Below are 20,487 nucleotides of genomic sequence, written 5' to 3' on the forward strand. Positions count from 1 at the left end.
AGACGGAGGCGGCGGAGAGGGCGAAAGGCGGGCTTGGAGGAAGGCGGCGACGGCGGCGGTGCCGATGGCGGCGGCGGGGAGGGCGCAGGCGGCGACGGCGGCGGAGGTGAAGGAGGTGGCGGCGAGGGAGGAGGAGGTGAGGGCGGCGGTGGCGACGGTGGCGGCGGGCTGGGCGGCGGCGGGCTGGGCGTCGGCGGCGACTTGGGCTGTGGCGCGAGGGGCGGCGACGGCGGCGACGGCGGCGGCGGCGACGAGGGCGGCGGCACGGGGGGTAAGGGGGGCAATGATGGTGGTGAACACAAGAGCCAGTCGCTTGACGCGCAGCACAAATTCCAGCTGGCGAACCCGCGCTGGACACCTGTGGTGGATTCCGTGCACTCGACTGTGGTGACTGGACACAAGAGCCAGTACATCGTGCGGGTGGCAACATCAACAATCGTGCCCCCCCTCTTGCTGCCTTGGAATACACACTCCTCACCACCCCTTGCTTCCATGCACCTGGCTTTCGTGGCGTTCGGGTCCGTCTCAACGACAAAGTCCCCCCCGCACTGCCGCGTTATCCCTTTCTCATCATTAGAGAGGTTGCCAAGGGTTCCGAATTCCAAGTACTCTTCCATGCACTGTCTCACCTTGCCGAAGTGCTTCGAATCAGGGTCTCCGGACACATAGTAGAGGTCATTGCAGCTCAGGTCTTCGTCCCGCCCCTGCACTGCCGGGTCAGAGGTCGCTCTCCTGCACCCTGGCGTGAGGCAGCCAATCTTATCTTCCCCGGGCTGGGTCGCATTGTAGTGGTCGCATGAATCGTAGCATGCCAACAACGTTGGGCGCCACGTCACGTCCCGCCCGCCGGAGAGGAACTGGTTGTTGATGTTGTTCGTGCAGAGCACCTGCTCCGTTCGCGACGACGCCGTACCGTAGCAGGTGGCAGGGTCGGAGGGCGGCGACGGCGGGGACGGCGGGGACGGCGGGAATGGCGGGGACGCTGGCGGCGACGGCAGCGCGGGCGGAGAGGGCGGCAAGGACGGCGGAGGGGGCGGAGGGGGCGAGGTGGGCGGAGGCAGCGCCGTCGCGGCAGGCAGCAGGGCCTTGAAGACGAGTGCGGCTGCGCCGCCGCCGCCCATGCCGACGGCCGCGAGGAAGGCGATGAAGATGCTGAGCAGGTGGGGCTGGCAGAGGCGGCCGGGGCCGCAGCGCGGCGAGTCGAGCGAGGGCTTCTTGGCCCGATTCTTGGGCGAGAGGGGCGTGCCCTGAGCGGGCAGGCGGGGCGCAGAGCGAGTCGGGCGCCGTCTCCCACGGCGCAGTGAGAAGGTGCGGTCTCCGGCAGGAGCGCGCACCGAGGGCGTGTAGGGCGGCGAGTCGGAGCCGTCGGACGCCGCGCCGGAGAGAAACCAGTTGGCGCCGCCAACCTTGCTGACGGCCTTGGAGGAGTCCATCTTGGACTCAGGCTTGCGCTCGTTCATGAGCGGGTTCGTTGTCCAGTCGCCCTGTGGCGGCGTCGACAGCGGCGGCGGTGGCGGCACAAGCGGCGGTGAGGGCGCGGTGAGGGTGCGGCGCGGGCGCGAGCGCGGTGAGGGCGCGGGCGCGGTGAGGGCGCGGTGAGGGCGCGGGCGCGGTGAGGGCGCGGTGAGGGAGCGATGAGGGCGCGGAGCGGTGGACGGGTGGGGACGCAAGTGGCAGCGGCGGAGGCGGCGATGTGGGGGAGGTGCGGCGCGGGTGGGGTGCGGCGCGGGCGCGGTGAGGACGCGGGTGCGGTGAGGGCGCGGTGAGGGAGTGATGAGGGCGCGGAGCGGTGGCGGTGGGGACGCAAGTGGCGGCGGTGGCGGCGGCGGCGGCGACAGAGGCGGCTATGTGGGCGAGGTGCTTGCGCGGGTGGGGTGCGGCGTGGGCGCAGTGAGGGCGCGGTGAGGGCGTTGGGTTCAGTGGACCGGCGGCGCCTCTGGTGCACGCACAGGGCGCAAGAACTTGGCGACCCCTGGGCAGGGATCGCATCTCACGCGTCTCGCGCATCTTGCGACGATCGTCCTGAAAACAAAAAAAGAGACGTACTGGGAGGGAGAGAGAGGGAGAAGGAAAGGGAGGGAGGGAGAGGGAGAGGGAGAGGGAGAGGGAGAGGGGGGGGGAAGGGAGGGAGGGAGAGGTAGGGGGAGGGAAAGGGAGGGAAAGGGAGGGAGGGAGAGGGGGAGAGGGGGGGGGAGAGGGAGAGGCGGAGAGGGGGAGAGGGGAGAGAGGGGGGAGGGGGGGGGGGGAGGGAGAGGGGGAGACAGTCACTGTCTTTACCCAAAAATGTACTCTGGCCTCATTGTCTCGGGTTCGCCACGGAACGCCCACGCCCATCTACCTCGAAGGAGCTCAAGCAACTTGAACGTTGCTCCAGTTCTAGAACGCACCGTGTTTGCGGTTCCATGCGCCGACGAAGAAAGGAGATTTGTCTGCTCAACTTCTGGATAGGGGGTGTGCATTTCAAGTTTCCAGGCTTTGGTGTTCTACCAGAAGTATGGGAAGAAAGGTTGCGTCTTGCAAAGTGCAAGGAGTACATGAGGGTTTGCCGAACTTGCCGGCAGACCAAACCGTGCTACGATTGGGTTTTGATAGTCAGGTTCCTAGTATAGCGGATTTTTAGCGGTGGGGTGCGGCGCGGGTGGGGTTCGGATCGGGTCGGGTCGGCTGCTTCCGGATGCTAATCGGATCGGACCGGATCGGATCGGATGCCCAAATACGGCTTGCATCCGTCGAATGCGTCGGACTAAGCTTATCTGAGACTGTGGAAGGTGTAATTATCGCATTGACCACGTCGGAGAGTTTGTCAGGGGAATGCATCGATCGCTGTTTGAGGTACGTGGCCACTTCGCTTGAGGAAAGAGGTTCCTCGGATTGACGTGATCCAGAGGATTCATCAAAACCGTCCGTCGCTCTTTCTTTGCCATTGAACCAGATCATGTTATGAGGCCACGGGCCCGTGATATAATACTCTTCGACGTGAGGCTCCTCGCCTTTGGCCTCATAGTTCGTCCACTGGAATGTGGAACGTGCCGACTTGATCCCTCGAAGAGATGCGAGGTTTTGGGCTATGCCTCCGAAGCCGCTGTTTCCAACTAACAGGAACGCCCACTCATGCGAGATTAAGTCGATGATGTCTTCGTCAGCAGCACGAGCTTCTTCACTGCGTTCAATGGTAGTCCCTTCCTGCGGCCGTGGGGGCAGTTTGGTGTGGACACTGAATTTATGCTTTTCAAACAGCATTGTCACGGCCCGCACATAGGCTTTAGATTGAGTCGGTTCGCTCACACCCACATTGTGCCAACATGAGCCTATGAGGAGGACTGTGTTGATGCCGCTGCTCTTCCATTGGTCGACAAACTGCTCCAGATAGAACAGTGGTAAAACGTAAGGGGAGGGCCAGTCCTCTTGCCGGTGCCCTGTCCAACGCTTCAGGTACTCGGGCAGAAGCTTCTGGTCGCGGGTACCTGCGTCCCCGTCGAGCACGTCTCCCAAGCGCAAATGGATGACGGCGGTCGTTGTGGGGTCCATCGGTCTACTTGGACCACCGACGTGTTGAACCTGTTCACGCAAGGACTCGAGGGTCCCTGACCCAGCTTCAATCTTGTCGTTAATGCAGTCGTTCAGAACTTTGTAATTTGCAAGATCGTCCGTCTGGTGGAAGTAGCAGTCAACCAGGCTCCCCGGAAAGGTTGATTTCTTTGGTGTTCACGACAAAGCTTGTATGTCGCCGAGGCGGTATCCTTCAGAGCCTTCCGCTTGGGTTGCAGCTTGGGCGGCGTCCATTTGAACCAGCGAGTGATCCAGGGCGATGGTAGAGTTGCGCATCGAGCCACATGCAGCTCCTTGAGCGCGGAGACGGCAACTGCATTGAAGCAGACCGCCATTGCTCGAGGAGCAATTGTTCGAGCCATTGTTTCGAGTTTGTTGTACGATGAGGATCAACTGATCCCGAGGTTTCGCGGGGTTGTGTTGCGGTACTCGAGACGATGAAACACGGGCGGGGTGGAGTAGAATGCACGCATCATGAGGACTCTTACTTGCGCTTCAACGGGTAGTTCTGCAACACGACAAGGTGAGTGATTCATTCCCTGATCTGAGGGCTGGTTTAAGAGTAGAAACATACGACTGCTCAGAATATGTGCAGCCAGCTTTGAACCATATTCTTCCTGCGTCCGCCAAAACCAGTAAATACCAGACATACTAGCAGTGAAGTCGTCTTTGTTGCCGGAAGACAATCAATGTGCGCTTGCAGGAGCTGCGTCCCCAAAAGCAGTTCAGGTCAAAAGGTAGTTCCAAATCAGTTGTGAAGTTTTGCTGCTATCCCATCAGCGTTTGACAACTACCATGCTCGGACAGCTGTTACCGTGCTCGACGCACACTTTAGTGCGCGTAGTAGCCGAGCCCGCCTCCGTCCGCCGGCGAAGGGCACTACGAGCGGCCCGCCGGACCACTCCCCTCGCGGCCGGCTGGAGGCACTCACTTCCGCACACTAAGTTAGTGCGCGTAGTGTCCCGGCCTCCGACCACGACTCCCGCGTCCCGGGAGCACTTCACCACTTGACCCGCCACGGCGCACCACTAGCCCTCGTCCAGAGAGAGAGAGAGAGAGATTTTTGAAGACCAACAAGAAATCACGACTCTCACAGTGATTTGGGCTCGGCAGCTTGTTAGCCCTCAGCCGAAGCTGGGGCCGGTCCCGTAGCCGAGACTCACTCACAGACTAACTTGCACCGACTTAGTTCCCCGCAGGGCCCGGGACCACTCACTCACTACGGCATCGCTGCTCTTCACATAAACGCACAACCGACCCACTGCTCTTCACACCAGCGGGGGGTTTCTTAGGGAGTCCGGTTGTAAAATTCTCGATCTCATAGGGCACGGCGGGGACGCACTCCACACCGCCACCTGGCGTCCGAAAGCACCAAAGCACCTGCGTCCAAGAGAGGCGAGGTGGCCGCCGCCGTTCGTCTGGAGGGGGTGGCGATGCCAGACGGGCCCGGCTCGATGGTCGGCACCGCGCTCTCCTTCGTTCCGGGAGGCGCGCTCCTCTCCTCCTGGCTCGCCTCCCTCGCGAGCTGGCTGGACAGCGCGAGCGGCCCGACGCTGGAGATCCCCGCGTTCATGGGCATGGACGGCGCCTATGTCGCCGAGCAGCGGAATGAGCTCTCTGAGTGCTACGGCTGGCTGCGGCTCGAGGGCCACGGCACGGCTGCGATCCGGCGAACGGAGGCTCACATTCACACCACCAACGCCGACTGGGCAGTGCTGGACCCGGACACGGTGCGAATCGTGCCGCAGCCGGGACACGAGGCCGAGTTCCGCTTTGGGCCGCTGCTACTCACGGAGGGCGAGGAGGTAGGGTGCGTCCTCATGCGGCCGGAGGACCCGAGCGCAGCCTGCGCGTGCAACATGCGGTTCGTGCCCGAGGAGGACGAGGACGGACCCGGTTTGCAGCATCCTGGATGGGGCGGGCCAGGGAGTAGGTAGCTCAGGGGCAGAGGTAGACGACATAGAGGCGCGCATGAACTCGTCGTCTCCGGCTCCTCGTATTAATTCGTTCTGGGGGCGCCACGGCGCACGGGTGCCGCCGGGCACGGCTCCGGTCCGCCGGGGAGCGAGTGACGGATAAAGTCGTGTGAAAGAGCTGTGAAAGCGAAAGTATCGAAATTAATTGCCCGCCGCAGGCGAAGAAAATTTTCAGGGGATTTGGTCCCCTACGCCAAAGAAGTCGAAGATTTCGGCGGGCGCCCGACGCGGTATGGAGCACGCGCGCTGCCCGGCATGCCTGCAGCATCCAAACGAGACGCACGGCGTCGCTCAGCCGTGTCCACGCGGCTTCGCTCCTGTCCTAACCGGCGCCATCTGGGGGCTGCTGCGGAGCTGCTGCCGGCGGTGCGGCAACTGGCCGACAGATACAACGCTCAGGGCACCCGCCGGCGATTCACTGGAAAGGAACGAAGGCGCCGCTGTCGGCGATTCACCGCCGCTCGTTCCCGTCTCTCAAGCTGGCTACACCGTCCATGGACGAGGGAGACGTCGCCTCCTCTTTCGTCCCGGGCACTGTTCGCGCCGGAAGGCACCGTACACTGCGAAGTACATTAGCCTTCATCCCTCCTACCGCCGGCCGGGAGTGCAGCCTTCGCCATCGCTGAGTGAGATTATCCTCGACTTTGGCACCTGCGAAGTAATGAACAACATGCAGCACGTCATATGCAATGGCGCTATGACAGCCCTGCGATGGGCGTCCTCGACGCAGACGAGGCTGAGCTCATCTGCATGGCGCAGATCGCCGACTTTCTCTCTCTCCCTGCGCGAGTGATTGCGCCACCGTGGATGAGGCATATGGGCTGGGCAGGGGAGTTGGTAGAGGAGGTTGACTGAGGGCGCGAGGCCGCCAATCGTCACAGTCTGCTGCTGACTGTCGGTCGCTGACTGGTTGGTTGCGCATCGCGCTGGCCGCGCAGCGGCCTTTAGAAAATGTTGGCCGCAGGCCTAGTTTTGGAGAAGATCAAATAATAAGCGCCGGTGAGGCTTTCAGAAGCTGCCGTTTGCGGCTTCCTAAGTCAATTTTTCGAGAGGAACGTTTTGGCTTAGCTATAACGGCTCCAAAGTCGCGCGATCATCGAGTTTTGAGTCAATAATTATGAAAGGAAGGGGCTGGCGAGAATTATAGCTAAGCCAATCGATTCAGCGTGCTCTGAAACGCCCAAAACCGTCGAGCTTTTCGCGGTAGGCAAAATAGACCCCTTACTATTTGATCTTTCTTGGCCACGGCCACGATTACCCGTCACTCGCTCCGGGAACGTCAACGTGCGTGTGTGGAGCGTGTGAGGCGGGCGCAGTGGCGTCCCCGTGCGCACGTTGACCTTCCCGAGAGAGCGACATTGTTTGTCTTCACACATGCATCACGTCGTGCCACAACAGTATTTTTTCGCGCACGTTTTTCGCGGCGACTTCTAGCGACGTCGGACGACCCCGGCTAGTCGCCGACCACACCCACAAAGAACCCTGCACAAAGATCGCACGGGCGGGGACCTGTTCCTTTTTACCCATCTCACAGTAGAGGTGTCCGTTTTTATTTATTTATTTTCTAGCGACGGCGTCGCCGCTTCGGGGGGCGGGGTGGCGCAGGGTGTGGTGGGGCCTCGTCCTCACTCCACGCGTCGCCATCCTCGACCTCTGCATTGGTGGCGACCGTCGCAGGCGCAGCCGCCCCGCCCGCCTCGATGAAGGCGGCGATGCCGCCGTCTTGGCGCAGCCGCCCGGCGGGCGCGCCGGCAAGAAATGCGTCGCGCCGCTGCTCGTGCGGCGCAGGCGCGGGCTCCTCTCGCGGCGCGGGCGCGGTCAGCCCGCAAGGCGGCGGCGTCCACGCGAGGATGCCTGCGGCATGAGGCAGCGAGGACGTGAGGTGTGAAGAGCGTCTCGGCCCCGGCTCACAAGGGCGGTCAACATAGTGCGGTGTCAGCCGCAGCCGAACCGCGCGTCGCCTCGAGCGCTGGTCGCGATGGCCGCGATCCGTGTCCCGCATCTAGGCGCGGCTGCTGCAGTCGTCCCCGCCCGTGAAGACCTTGTGGTCGCTCGCGGCGGCGGCGGCGCAGAGAGCCTCTCCAAAGTGGCCCTTTAGCGTCTGGAGCAGCGCGCCCGAGTGCAAGTCGTACACGCGCACGGCGTCCGCGGTCGGGAAGTAGACGCGCGAGCCTTGGGTGACAAGGAGCGCGCGCAATGCGAGTGCAGTTCTGTCGGGCGCGGCTGCTCCGCCGGACACTGCCGAGCGCGCGTCTTTGGAGTGCTCGCCGGGGCGGTGACGCAAGTGGCGAGAGGCGCTGCATCTGCTGGTGCCCCGTGCCCGCGTGGCTCAGAGCGCAAGTGGCAGAGCGAGTGGCTTGTGCCCTGTGCCCGCAAGTGCCATGTGCCCCAGCTAGAATTCTTTTCCCCCGCCGCATCTAGACGCGCGGGTGCCCGCGTGGCCAAGCCGGGTCGAGAGCGCGATCTGCTTGTGCCCTGTGCGCCGCGGCCGGACGTTAGCCGCGCCCCACATTCCCCCGCCGCCCCTGACCTGCCCCGCCCCCCCCCCCACACACACACACACAAGCAGGGCAGGGCACGGGGCAGGGCGCGCGGAGGCCGTCTCTCGGGGGTGCGCGCGCCTCGCTTGGCGCTGCTGTACGCGCCCTCGTAGTGCACGAGCAGATTCTCACCTGCGCAGGCGACGCCCCCGAAGCGGGCTCGGGGAGGGCGCCTTTGGTCGGCGGGCTCCCCGGGGGGGGTGCGTGGCTGGGGTGCGTGGCTGCGCGCCCGACGCGGCGCTCCACAGCCTCAGCCGCTGGTCGCGGCCAGACGAGAGCAGCACGCTCCCGTCGGCCGAGAAGGCGACCGACGTGATGCCGCCGAGGTGCGCCTTTGGCTCCGCGAGCCGGCGCGCGGCCGCGGCGAGCGAGGGCGCGTCTCCGGTCGCGTCTGGCCGACCGCCGCCCGCGCCAGCCGCACTCCGCGGAGGGCCGGCGCGCGCAAATGTGTGGTGGACCTGTTCCCACCGTGAATTGGGTCAAGATGTGGTCGGATGCATGGTCAGCGCAGGGCGGTGTGGCGGTGTGGCTTTACGTCGAAGGAGCGGAGGCAGCCGCGGATGTTCTTGCGGATGTCCCAGAGGCGGAGAGAGCCGTCGGAGCCGCCCGAGACGAGGTGGTGCCTGTTCGCGAACCACCCAGCCGTGAGCATGCGCCGCTCTCCTGCCGAACGTCGCCAGCCGCCCAGAAAGCAGGCACTCGTCCCGCGGCGACCAGGCGAGCGCCCACGGAACACCGCGGTGGCCGCAGAGGCGGTGGGCGGCGTGGCCGACGTTCGGGTCGTACAGGACGACCTCCCTGTCGTCGCCGTCGGCGCACGCGGCGATCAGGTTGTGCCGCGACGCCACCTCGGACATGCAGACGCAGTGGACGCGGCCCGCCGACTCAAAGTCACAGGCGGGGCTCATGGTGTTTGTGTCCCACAGCTTGACGAGCGCGTCGTAGCCGCCCGAGACGAAGGCGCCCGTGTCGTGCGGAAACCACTGCACGCACGCGACGGCGCCCGTGTGGCCCGACCGGCAAGACCGCCGCGTGGCCTGCACGACGGGACGGCGCGGCTGCGGAGGGCCGCGGGGCGGTGCGCTCGGCGTGTCTGCCACGTCGTACAGCGCGACCGACGCGTCGGCGCAGCCCGCGAGCAGGTACCGCTCGTCGATGGCCTCGAGCGAGAGCGTCGTGACCGCGTCGCCGCGTGGCGTCAGCTCCAGGTGGCTCGAGAGGGCGACGGTCGAGGCGCGGAGCGAGAGCGCGGACGCGTCAACCGCGGGTGTTCGCGGCCGGCACGGACCGAGCTCGCGCGCCGTGAGAGAACGCAGGAACGACTCGCGCCGCCGCATACAATTGTACCGTGGAGGGGGCGGCTGGTCGATCGACGGTGCTCCGGGTTTTCTTTTTCCATCCTCCCGAGGAGCGATCCGAACGTGGCATTCGGGTGATCTGGTCTTTCTGGAAGGCGGCCCGAAAGGCGTCGAACTCATCGACGCGGGCTCTCCTCGCGGGGCGATGGAGCCTCGGCCGATTCAAGTCTTATGAGCTATGCACAGAAACGCAAAAACAAACGTCTCGCGCGCGCGTGTACTGAGCTCAAGGCCGCGTGGTGATTCTGCAGCTCTCTCGCTGCTCTTCCGGCGCCGTGCCAGCTCTGTGGCCGCGCCAGGCTCTGCGACCGCGCCAGCACTCTGGCTGCGCCGGTTCTTCGCTTTCATAGTTTGTGTCAATCGAGGTGTAATGGCAATCGCCATGGCCTCGCTCAGAGAGGGCGACTTCGTACTACTTGCGTCCACGAACCTCGAAGGGAGGCTGATTGGCTGCTTCTCTCGCGGCGTGTCTCACTGCGGCGTGATGCTGCGGCTGCCCGGGCCCGACGGCCGGTTGTGGTTCGTTCACTCGTACCCGGACGCTCCAGAGGGCACCGACTTTTACGTTCCGCCGGGCATGAGCGCGTTCCGCGCCAAGTTTGAGCTTTCCGCCGGCGGCGTGCGCGCCGTCCCGCTCGACAAGTTCCTCTCCGCGCACGCCAACATCTACAGCGGTGGCGGCTGCGAGGTGGTGCGGCCGGCGCCACCTTTCGACGAGGCCCAGCTCGAAGCGATGCGTGCGTTGGTGGCGATTCACTACGCCAAAGCCTTCGAGACCAACTCGTGGCAGCTTATCAATTCGTGCCTCGGCTGCGGCCTCTCCAGCTGGTGCTGCGCGACAAACGACTCATACTTTTGCTCCGAGCTCGCCGCCGAGATGTACCAAGCCGCAGGGCGGCTGCCCAAGCTTGAGGCCTCCGCCTACTCGCCGGCAGAGGTGGCAGAGTCCCTGCTCGGAGCCGGCGCAGAGCGCGTCGGTGCCATTGACGGCTACTCTGCGCCGGGCAACTGTTGCGCGCTGTGCTCGCTCTGCCAGAGCTGCTGTTTTGTCGTCAGCTGCTTCGCCTGCGCCGTCGGACCACGAGGGTCCACCGAGACCGCGTAGCCGCAAGAGGCGCCGCAGCTCTGGGTGCGAGTACGGTCTAGCGTGCACGTCGGCTCCAGCCACTAGCACGGGTACTCTAGTAGTGTCGGCCCCTGCTGTTGTACAGCCTAGTATACAGTGTGTTCTCGACGTACCTCGTACGGGGTGTGGACCCTGAGTTACTTGAGTTGACAGGGGTTGTCACGTGCGCTGGGCCCTCCTGCTCGGCTCCAGCGAGTAGACAAGTGTTGTGATCAACGGAGTAGAAGAATCTGACCTCGGGGCCGCGATGTGAACCAATCGCTCTGTGGGTAGAGAGCGTGGTTTTACCTTTCAACACGCGCCCCCCATATGTGGTCTCACACGAAAGAGAGAGATCAGCGCAAACGGTGTGTCTCGTGTCACACACACGGATGCCACAACAATGGTCAAATAAATAAATGAATAAAAACGGACACCTCTCTACTGTGAGATGGGTAAAAAGGAACAGGCCCCCGCCCTTGCGATCTGTGTGCAGGGTTCTTTGCGGTGGGTGTGGTCGGCGACTAGGATCCCTAGCCGGGGTCGTCCTCCCGATGGGGGACTAGCACTAGCCGTCTTCCACATGGTCCCTCGGGTCCCTGCTGCTCCTAATCTCTTCGTACATCCTCCTGCTGATCTCCGCAAAGTCCTGCTCCCTCCCTCGTCTCGCCCTGCGCGTCTGCTCCGCCTCACCGTCTTCTGCCCTGCGTCGTCTGGCGACGGGTCCTCCATAGTCGGATCGGTCGAGGTCGCCGCCCTCCTCGTGCCTCTTCCCAACGTTCCCTCGGCGGCCGATGCCGTCTGCTCCGGCTCCCCAGTCCCCGGCTCTGCCCTGCTCTCGTCTGCACTAGTTTCTGCTTCGTCATCACTGGCGTCTCTCCTCTTCCTTCTCCCCTTCTTGTATGGAGTATGCTTTGCACATCGCGTCGATTCCTTTTCGCGTGAGCACCAGCCTGAAGCCCTCCCAGCAGCTGAACCGCTCCCTAAGTCGAAAGAGCATCATCAGTCTCACCCACTTCGCTCGCTGCCCACCGTCTCCGCTCCCTCCCGCTTGAGCCGCCGTCGCGGCCCTCGTTCGTCCCACTGGCTGTTGGCCCGTCCCTGCGTTGCCTGCGTTATCCCTCCTCCTCCGCGACTCCCTCAAGGCCGGCCGAGCCTCATTCCACCCAGTGAAGAGCTTCATCAGCCACTCCGATGTGTTCGTCTCTCTTCATTATGCGCGCCGCGTAGCCTCATCATTGAGCTGGATCCACCTCTGCACCGCGCCCGTCGCCGCCTCGGCCACGATTTGCAAGTTCCTCGTGACCCCGGCGCCAAGGTCCCTCCGGCTCTTCTCCGAGAGAGATCATCTACCAGCGCCGGCAACACTGACCCAACACCCCCCCGACGGCTGGGGCTAGTGCATCGTACCCGTCCTCATCCAGCACCCTATAGCGTGAGCCCTTCAGCGCAGCGACATGCGCTATCCTCAGCGTCTTCAGCGTATCCTTGGAGTCGGGTGCCGCCTGGGCTACTTTGCTGATCGCCGTCCCCGTCTGCGCTCGCGCTACTCTGAGGAACCATCTGGCCTGCTCCCTAAGTCCCTATTCCCCAGGCAGGCGCCGCTAAGCAAGTGCGCCATCGTCGCTCTAGGCGGGTTCTCATCTTCCTCGGTCCATTGCTGCGCGGCTTTCCGCGCGATCGGACACAGCGGGTCTCGCTTTAGTGCCGCCCTCGCCCTCCTCGCCGCGTCCCTCCGCGGCTTTAGCCTTTACAGACGAGGCACAGGCAGCCCCTGAGAGCTGAGTTCGCTCCTCTTGACCTTTGAGCTTTGTGTGGTCAAAATGTGGACACAATCACGTATCATGTATTGTCTCTCTCCGACACCGACTCTCTGTGTCCCCTACGAGCACACCTCACCCGCCCCTAATAAGCGCAAGCTTGTTGGGCGGGTGGCATCTAGCCACATGCACGGTCCAGCACGCGGAGCTCTCCCTCCCCACGCCCCTCCCTCCCGCCTCCCTCCCGCCTCCGCCCCCCACCGCCATCGCCACGGCCATGTCGGAACAAGCAAACCTGCCGCCGTCGTGGTGCAGCGCGTCGAATCCCCCCCGCCCCCCCCAAACCCCACCCCTCCACCCTGTCGGAGCCCCCCTCGGCTCCCCCCTCATGCGCTCACGACCCGCTGTCAGCTCGGCCGGGTGGCGGCGGCTGGTGCCTCCACCGCCCCGCTGGCGGCGGGCGGCTCCGGTCGCGCCGCGGGCACCGGGACCTGCGGCCGGCAAAGCGCGGGGACGACGCCCTGCCACGGAAAGGTGAGGACGCCCTGCAAACGGCGCGGGAGGGAGGAGTCACAGCTGGCGACGCGCGTGCGTGCGCGTGCGGTGCGTGATGCGGCGTGGCGGCGGGAGGGCGGCTCGAGGAGGGGGGGGGGGGGGAGCCTGTGGCAAACTCCGAGGCAGGATCGACAGCGGCAGCGGCCCCTGCTGCAGCGGCAACGGCCCCTGCTGCAGCAGCGGGCCCGCCGCGTGGAGGCCGGCGGCGTGCGGGACCATCGGCGCGGGCTGCCACGAGTGCGGCAGCTGCGGCGCCCCCTCGGCCCCGACCCCCGGGAAGAAGGGCGCCACGCCGCCGTCCACCCGCACGCGCGTCGCAGGCGGAGCCTCCGCCCGCGACGACGCGCTCGCGGCCGTCGGCTCGCTCCGCTTGCGCGAGGAGGACTTGCGCGGCGCGCACGCGGCCGCGGAGGTCATCTCCTCGCTGCCTGCCGAGCCGTTCGAGTCGCCGGGCGAGCGACCGTTTGGCTCGCCACCTAAGAGAGTACCGGGGGGGGTGAGAGCACAGGGGTGGGTGAGAGCACAGAGCCGGGGTGGGTGCACCGGGGTGGGTGCAGAGCACAGAGCCGGGGTGGGTGCACCGGGGTGGGTGCACAGAGCACAGAGCCGGGGTGGGTGCACCGGGGTGGGTGAGAGCACAGAGCCGGGGTGGGTGCACCGGGGTGGGCGCGCGCATGCGTGCGTGCGCCACTGCGTGCGCTGCTCCGTGCGCATGTGCGTGTGCGTGTGCGTGAGCGAGCGTGCGTGTGAGCGTGTGCAGCTCCGCGTCTCTTCACCATTCGAGGACGACTCCTCCGGAGGCGACTGCCGCGCGGCGCCGCAGCTCGGCGTGCGGGCGAAGAGGACCGTGTCGTGCGACGAGCCTAATGGCACGTTGCGACACCCGCCGGTCACCACCGGGAGCGCAAGCGAGGAGCGAGCCACGTGGCGGATCTCTTGCCGTTTGACGAGGCGCCGTTGGAGGAGCCGTGCGACGAGGAGCCGTGCGACGAGCCACCGTTGGAAGAGCCGCCGTGCGACGAGCCTGTTCACGGCTGCACGCGTGAGCAGACGCCGTGCAGCCGCCCTGCGACGCGCCCTCCGTGCGATGAGCCGTTGTTGGATCCTCCGGATCCGCCGTTGCTCCCGCCCCCCTCGGCGTTCTCGGAGTCCCAAGAGGAGGAGCCTTGCTCGGAATCAATTCATTCATTCATTAACGAATCACACATTCCTTCTCGGAGTCCCATGCGGAGGAGCCTTGCTCGGACGGGTGCGTGTTCTCCTGAAAAGGCGGAGGGTGCGGAGAGGGTGCGGGCGGAGAGCGGGCGGAGAGCGGGCGGAGCGGATGGCTCGGGAGGAACGGAGGGGAGGAGCGGAGGGGGGGGGGGGGGTCGGATGCGCGGTCTGCGGTCAGGGTGGGCGCGCCGTCGAGTTTGAGCCGGACAAGCCAGAGGCGCCGCCGCTCGAGTGGCCCGACGTGCCGTCCGACTGAAGCGAAGCAGCGCCGTCCGAAGCGCCGCCTGCGGGGGGCGTCGCAACACCGCGCTGAGAAGGGGCGCGCCTGCGCGCCAGGTGGAGAGGCGCCGCCCGGGCCGCGCACCGTCAGCAGACGAGTCCTTGTCCGAGTCCTGCGGGGGGAGAGGCGGGGCGGTGAGCTGAGGGTGTGCCGAGGGGCGGGCAGGGAGGAGACGGCAGGGTTGCAGGGTTGAGGAGGGGAGGGGAGACGTGTCCGAGGTGTGCGAGAAGGCGAGGGAGGCGCGAGAGAAGAGGTGGGAGAAGGGAGGGCCTTGTCCGAGTGGGCCTTGTCCTTGTCTGCGGCGGCACGTGCCGGGCCGGGCAGGCGCTGCAGGGTGTGCAGGTGCCCCGCCGCCTCGCCGCCGACGTCCGAGAGAGCTGTGTGCGACTGCATCGCTGTGTGCGACTGCATCGCCGCCGCCTTCTCCGCCTCTGCGGCGAGCGCCTCGAGCGGCCCCTCGTGCGGCGCCTGGCGCGGCGAGGACGGGGCGCTGAGGGAGCGGGATGGAGAGCGTGTCTGCGCGTCTACGGGGGTCGGCGCCGTCCCGCCCCCGGCCAGGTCGAGGGAGCCGCCTTCGCGCGCGAGGCTCTTGCGCAGCTCGGCGAGCTGCGCCCGGGGGGGGGGGGGGGGGGTTGAGGCGGCAGAGCAGGGAGCGGCAGAGAAGCGCGGCGTGGCCCACAGCTCTGCCAGGGAGCGGCAGAGAAGCGCGGCGTGGCCCACAGCCGGCGGCGGCTGGAGAGCGTCTTGGGGCGAGGCTCGGGCGGCCCGGCCGACTCGCGGCATTGCACCGACGGTGGAGTGTGCGCGCACCTGGGAGGAGAGGAGTTGGCAAGCGCGCTGCTTCCGCTCGCAGTCCGCCTCGAGCAGCTCGTTCTGCGTGCAGAGCGCGCGGGCGCGCTCCTCCAGCCCTACGAGCGTGCGGACGGCGCGGGGCGGACGGCGTGGGGGCAAGAGGAGCGGCACGCGGGTGTGTGGGCGGCCCCAGGCGGCGCGAGCACCTTCCTTGCGGAGCAGGAGCTGGCGCAGCTGCGAGCTGTGCACCTCGGTCGAGCGCTGCACCATGAGCAAGTGCGCCTGGGCCGTCTCAAGCGCCTGTGACGCGGGGTGGGTGTGAGGATGGCGAGTGTGGGCCGTCGCCTGCTTGGGCCTTGCTGCGGCATGCCAGCAGGCAAAGGGGAGGGGGAGGGGCGAGAGCAGGGGCGAGAGCAGGGAGGGAAGGGGGCGTGGGAGGGGGGGGGGGGGGCAAAGGGAAGGAGGGGGGCGGGGAACGGGAACGGGATGTGAGAGGCAAGAGGAGGGCTGGGCGAGAGGGACGAGCGGGAGCCTTGCGGTCGCGGAGCTGCTGCGCCAGCTGCACCTCGATCCGGCGCGCCTGCGGGCACCGTCAGTGGTCGGGGCCGCGGCAGTGGGTCTGCCGGCGTGTGGGGTACGAGCCGGCGCTGAGTCCGGAACGAGGGCATCTGGCGAACGAGGTGTGGCGGAGGCGCCTGGGCCGAAAAGAGCTGCCAGACTGACACCTCGGACGGCTTGGGGTTCTCCTCCGGCCGTCCGGAGCTGCTCGACCCGGCGGCGCCGCTGGGCCCCGCGATGCTGGTGGGCTGGCTGGCTTGCTGGCCGTGCTGGCCGAGTAGGCCGAGCAGCGAGGCGTCGCCAGAGGAGCCGGAGGGAGCGCCAGGCGAGCCTGCCAGCCCGGCCATGCAGCGCTGGTAGGCGGCGAGCGCGTTGGCGAGTGCGTTGTCGCCGGCGTGGCTGGGCGTACCCGCTCCACTCGCGGCTTTTTCCGGCACAGCCGCCACAGCCGCAAACGAGGCCGCCGCGGCCGTTTGCACAACCGCCGCCGAGCTCTTCTTGTCGCCGTCGGCGGGAGGGGGGGGCACGGCGGTCTCCGAGACGGGGTACGGCGCCGTGACAACGGCGCGAGCCGTCTCTGCCTTTGGTGTGGCCTCCACTGCCCCTGCCTCTGTTTTCGGCTCGCTTTTCGCCGCTTCGCCACCGGCGTCCAAGGGGCGAGCGTGGCCGCCGCCGTTTGTCAGGTCGGAGGGGGTGGCGAGGGTCGTCGAGGCCTCCGAGAGGGCGACGCGGCCGTGCTGAGGCGCGAGGCTCGACATGCTGGCGCCTCCTTCGAGGATGTTGGCCCTGGGCTTCCACGATGTTTGCAATCAAGCGCTTGATGAAGCCCCTCAACCTCCCAGCGGCTCGGGTTTCATCTCCCCCCCGCATGGGTACCCTCTAGGGCCCCCGCGCCCCCCCAGAGCGCCGAAAAGCACGGATTAGGGATTTGGCGGACGTTGAAGGCTTGCCCCCGTCCACTGCTTAGATCGTCGCATTTTTTTGTGCACGGTATTCGGGTTTCTGCTGCAACCTCCACTCCTCGCCGCGCGGCCTCCGCACTCTCGGCGTTCGCCTATCTCGCCCGGCTGCATGCAGGATGCAGCATCCGTGCCCATCTCTGGCAGCCGATCGCCGAGCGCCTCCTCAAAGCACGCGAGAATATCGTTGCTCAGAAGGCCAGTCTCGAGTTCGTCAACGGAAGCAGAGATGCTCGCCCGCAGCACGGCCCGCCCTCGAGACCTGGCTGGCAGCGGCGCACTGCCTCTGACAGCGGCGGCATCCTCCCACGCTGGCCGCGCATCATGATGGCTCGCCGGGTTTTTGTGGCTTTTTTACGGCTTTTGGGGGGTCACGCCCTCCCACACCCCTCTTGGGTTTATTCTCCCGCCCTCCAACCCCTCTCTTGGGTTTTCCGGCTCAACGCCGCGCCCCGCGGTCGGTGCAAGCAGGGAATGTTCCCGCTGCTGCTCTGCTGCAGCCTCGAGTCGCGGTGCGGCCTCCGCACTCTCGGCGTTCGCCTCTCGCCCTGCTGCAGCATCCGTTCCCATCTCTGGCTGCCGTTCGCCGAGCGCCTCCTCAAAGCATGCGAGAATCTCGTCGCTCTGAAGGTCAGCCTCGAGCACGTCGTCGGCAGCGCGGATGCTCGCCCGGCCGGTCGGCCCTCGAGACCTCGCAGTGGCGGCCGCCTCTGACAGCGGCGGCAGCCTCCCAAGCTGGCCACGCATCATGCTGCGCTTCGCGGCAATCGCGTAACGGGAGGCTCGCTGGGTTTTTGTGGCTTTTTGGACGGCTTTTTTGGATTCTCCCGCCCTCCAACCCCTCTCTTGGGTTTTTTTAACCCCCACCCCCCCACCCCGCCCACCACCACCAGCTACCTACCTATTGCGGGGCCCTCTGGGGCGGTCAAAACCGGACCTACCTACCTATTGCATGGGGTCTAACCGTAGGCAACAGACCCCCTATCTGGCTAGGAGCCGGAACCCAGCGGATCGGGGTGGGGCGGGGTTGCTCGCTCGGGGTGGGGCGAGGTTGTGGGGTGGGGATCTCGGGGTGGGGTGGGGTGGGCCTCGAAGTGGGAGTGGTGTCACTGCTCCTGTGGTGGGGGCGACGGCTTCTGACTGAGGAAGCCGTCGCCCGCGCGCCTCGCCTGTCGCGTGAATCGTGCTGTGCGACCGCCTTTTGTTGTAAAATTCTTTCTTTTCTTAGGCACGGGACTGGCGCGCACTGGCACTGTAAAAAAGAATTTTAGAAGTCAAGAATTTTACAGCAGACTGGCTCGGACGGCACTCAAATTGTACACAGCAGGCGACCCAATGTGACCCCCAATGTGACCCCCAATGTGTCCCCAATAATAATAATAATAATAATAATAATAATAATAATGTGATCCCTAATGTGACCCCCAATGTGACCCCCAATGTGACCCCCAATGTGACCCCAATGTGACCCCCAATGTGATCCCCTCCGGCCGCTCCTCCCTGAGATTGGGGTCGCCCTCCTCTCTCAACCCCCTCCGCCCGTGGGTGGGGCACATCCCCCACCGGCCGAGCGGCGGACACACGGCCCTCGCGCCTGTCACGGCTGACACACGATCGTCACTGTCACACGGCTACACGAACCGAGGGCGGAGCCTCGCCATCTCACCGTCCGTGAGAGCGTCCTGGATGTGCGGCTGTCGACCCCCTGTGGGTAGGGGACCCCCTACCCCCAGGGAGGGGCGAACCCACACAGGACCATATGCGAATGATATCTAGATCGCGCCAACGATGCTCACGGCGACGCTAATCCCTTCCCAAAGCGCCCTCGCCGCCACGTCCCCGATGTGCTGCGCAGCGAGACTACTCGATGGTGGTATCTCGATGGTGATGGCCTGGAGCGTCGCGCCCTCAGGCACGTCGTTGAGCGGACCGCAGAGCTGCTCCACCTCCACGAAGGCCTTGGCCGAGACGGAAGGGGGCGGTGGGGGCGGAGGAGGAGGAGGAGGAGGATGAGGAGGAGGAGGAGGAGGAGGAAAAGGAGGAGGCGCCGGGCGAGGAGGAAAAGGAGGAGGCGCCGGGCGAGGAGGAAAAGGAGGAGGCGCCGGGCCAGGCGAGTGAGCGAGTCGGCGGGCATGCCCCTCCTCTTCAAGCTTACGCGCAGCAGCAGCGGTCGGGCGGCGGAGCTCGGACGCGTGTGAGCACTCCCACGAGACGAAGTGGAAGCCGCCAAGGGCGACCTGGCAGAGGCTCTCGCTCGACGGGCAACACTCGCCGGCTTTGTCGAGCAGGCCGGAGGGCGGGTCGCGCAGCCACGAAACGTCGTGCGACGAGACGAGCTGGACCTGCTGTGGATGGCGCGCGAGCAGCCAGGTGCCGTAGAGCGTGTACTCCGAGAAGCCCTGCTGCATGTGGTCCGAGGCGGCAGCGAGCACCGCCTCGGGCCATCGCACCCCCTCGGGTGTGCGCTGCTCAATCTCGCCCAGCATCTCGAGGACGAACGGCTTGTGCCATATCTGCCACTGGGTAACGTACGAGACATTGGGTGTCGGCGCGACGCCTATCAAAGCTTGTGTCGACTCGCGGTAGCCCGGCGGCAAGCTGTAATCGCCGCCGGTCGTTTGGACAAAGTGCGCGGGCGAGTCCATCGGAGCGCCCCACAGGAGCGGGAAGCGCCCATCTGGCATCTGCGTCGGCATCACGTCAAGCAGCGCAATGGTGTCGCCGTCCCACATGTAGAAGGTCTCCGAGACTTCCTCGTGCGACGCCATCGCCAGCTTTGCGAGCTGCTGCCGATACCAATACCTCCGGGCGGGAGGCACCGTCATCGCCTCAACCGGGAAAATCGGGACCGCTGCATCGAGCTCAACGCAGCGCACACGGAAGTCAGCTAAGGCAAGCTCCACGCCGTCGCACGAGTCGAGTATCAGGTGCACTTTGCGAGGTTGCAGCCGCGTCTCGAGGCTTTGCAGCGCGGCGCGCAACACGCACGTCGGCCTCGGGATGATGGTGACCACGTCGTGCGTCCTCTGGTTCGTTGCGGCTCGGCCGGGTCTGGGTGCCCAGGACGCTGAAGGAGTGCAGTGCTCGGTCTCGCGGACACGCGCGTCCACGTCGCCGGGCTGCTCGATCCAGAAGCTCGCCGGCGAGGTAGGCAGCGCCTCCTCCTTCGAACGGCGCGGTAGCCCCCGCTTCCGCTCCTCGAGGGCAACGACGAGCTGCTCGAAGGCGCCGCCCGTGCCACACCACGCGAGATTGTGGCGCGCGGCGAGGATCGCTTTGCGCTTAGCGGCGACTTGCGCCGACGAGAGGGAGAGTAGAAACGTGGGCAGCCTCTCCGCATCAGCCTGACGCCACTTGATGGCTAGCTCCGACCAGTCGATGCGCTCGTCAAACGGCAGCGCGATGTGGTCCGAGAGGATGACGGGGACACAGCCGGTGAAAATTGCGTCGTAGAGGCGCAGCGTCCACGATGAGGATCCCAACGGCACGATACAAAAGTCGGACCGCGACATCTCGTCGAGGTATTGAGGCAGCGTCACCGCCTGGGACGAGAAGACGATGTGCTCCTGGTCTATCCCTGGGGCGGACGCAAGCGAGCGAGCGCGGCGGAGGTGACTCGGTATTTGAAAGCTCGAGAGTGCTGCCTCGAGCTTCTGCCTAACGCCCTCCCCGTAATTCTCCTCGCCCGGACGGTCGCTCGCCATTGAGCCGCGAAAGTACAAAAACGTGGGCCTCGCCGACCCCGCGGCCGCCTCGCGGTCGACGCGCGCGAGAAGAGACGGGTTGATGCGGGTGACGTTCCGGAAGCCGGGGATGACAATGTCCTTGCCGCGCGGCTGC

At 65.9% G+C, this 20,487-nt stretch overlaps 5 protein-coding genes across 5 annotated transcripts in view; 2 read left to right on the forward strand and 3 right to left on the reverse strand.

The window, feature by feature from the left end:
* Positions 1–7,527: 7,527 nt before the first annotated feature.
* EMIHUDRAFT_100311 (hypothetical protein) lies at positions 7,528–9,402 on the reverse strand (the record flags this gene model as incomplete). Its single annotated transcript, XM_005779513.1, has 5 exons — positions 7,528–7,697; positions 8,198–8,238; positions 8,312–8,523; positions 8,601–8,688; positions 8,780–9,402. The coding sequence occupies 5 exons, from the start codon at positions 9,400–9,402 to the stop codon at positions 7,528–7,530; spliced, it is 1,134 nt and encodes a 377-aa protein (XP_005779570.1).
* A 403-nt stretch (positions 9,403–9,805) lies between these two features.
* On the forward strand, positions 9,806–10,528 carry EMIHUDRAFT_205088 (hypothetical protein; the record flags this gene model as incomplete). The annotated part of the gene is made up of 1 exon (XM_005779514.1): positions 9,806–10,528. One exon carries the CDS (start codon positions 9,806–9,808, stop codon positions 10,526–10,528), a length of 723 nt encoding a protein of 240 aa, XP_005779571.1.
* Positions 10,529–11,430: 902 nt separating this feature from the next.
* On the forward strand, positions 11,431–12,306 carry EMIHUDRAFT_205089 (hypothetical protein; the record flags this gene model as incomplete). The annotated part of the gene is made up of 3 exons (XM_005779515.1): positions 11,431–11,515; positions 11,759–11,846; positions 11,982–12,306. The coding sequence occupies 3 exons, from the start codon at positions 11,431–11,433 to the stop codon at positions 12,304–12,306; spliced, it is 498 nt and encodes a 165-aa protein (XP_005779572.1).
* Positions 12,307–12,858: 552 nt separating this feature from the next.
* On the reverse strand, positions 12,859–16,481 carry EMIHUDRAFT_463256 (hypothetical protein; the record flags this gene model as incomplete). The annotated part of the gene is made up of 13 exons (XM_005779516.1): positions 15,826–16,481; positions 15,663–15,710; positions 15,337–15,430; positions 15,149–15,246; positions 14,879–14,944; positions 14,609–14,806; positions 14,423–14,450; positions 14,248–14,342; positions 14,080–14,104; positions 13,937–14,008; positions 13,784–13,867; positions 13,620–13,706; positions 12,859–13,319 (listed from the first exon to the last, which is right to left on the reverse strand). Exons 1-13 carry the CDS (start codon positions 16,444–16,446, stop codon positions 12,859–12,861), a joined length of 1,977 nt encoding a protein of 658 aa, XP_005779573.1. The 5' UTR covers positions 16,447–16,481.
* A 1,938-nt stretch (positions 16,482–18,419) lies between these two features.
* The window catches only part of EMIHUDRAFT_205092 (hypothetical protein), a gene marked incomplete at both ends in the record, with an annotated part of 2,549 nt that continues 481 nt past the window's right edge, over positions 18,420–20,487 (reverse strand). The window contains 2 exons of the mRNA XM_005779517.1: positions 18,420–18,605; positions 18,885–20,379. Coding sequence (XP_005779574.1) covers positions 18,420–18,605; positions 18,885–20,379 — 1,681 coding nt within the window. The remainder of the gene's footprint in view (positions 18,606–18,884; positions 20,380–20,487) is intronic.

This window comes from Emiliania huxleyi, assembly GCF_000372725.1.
Source record: "Emiliania huxleyi CCMP1516 unplaced genomic scaffold EMIHUscaffold_23, whole genome shotgun sequence".
NCBI lineage: Eukaryota > Haptophyta > Isochrysidales > Noelaerhabdaceae > Emiliania > Emiliania huxleyi.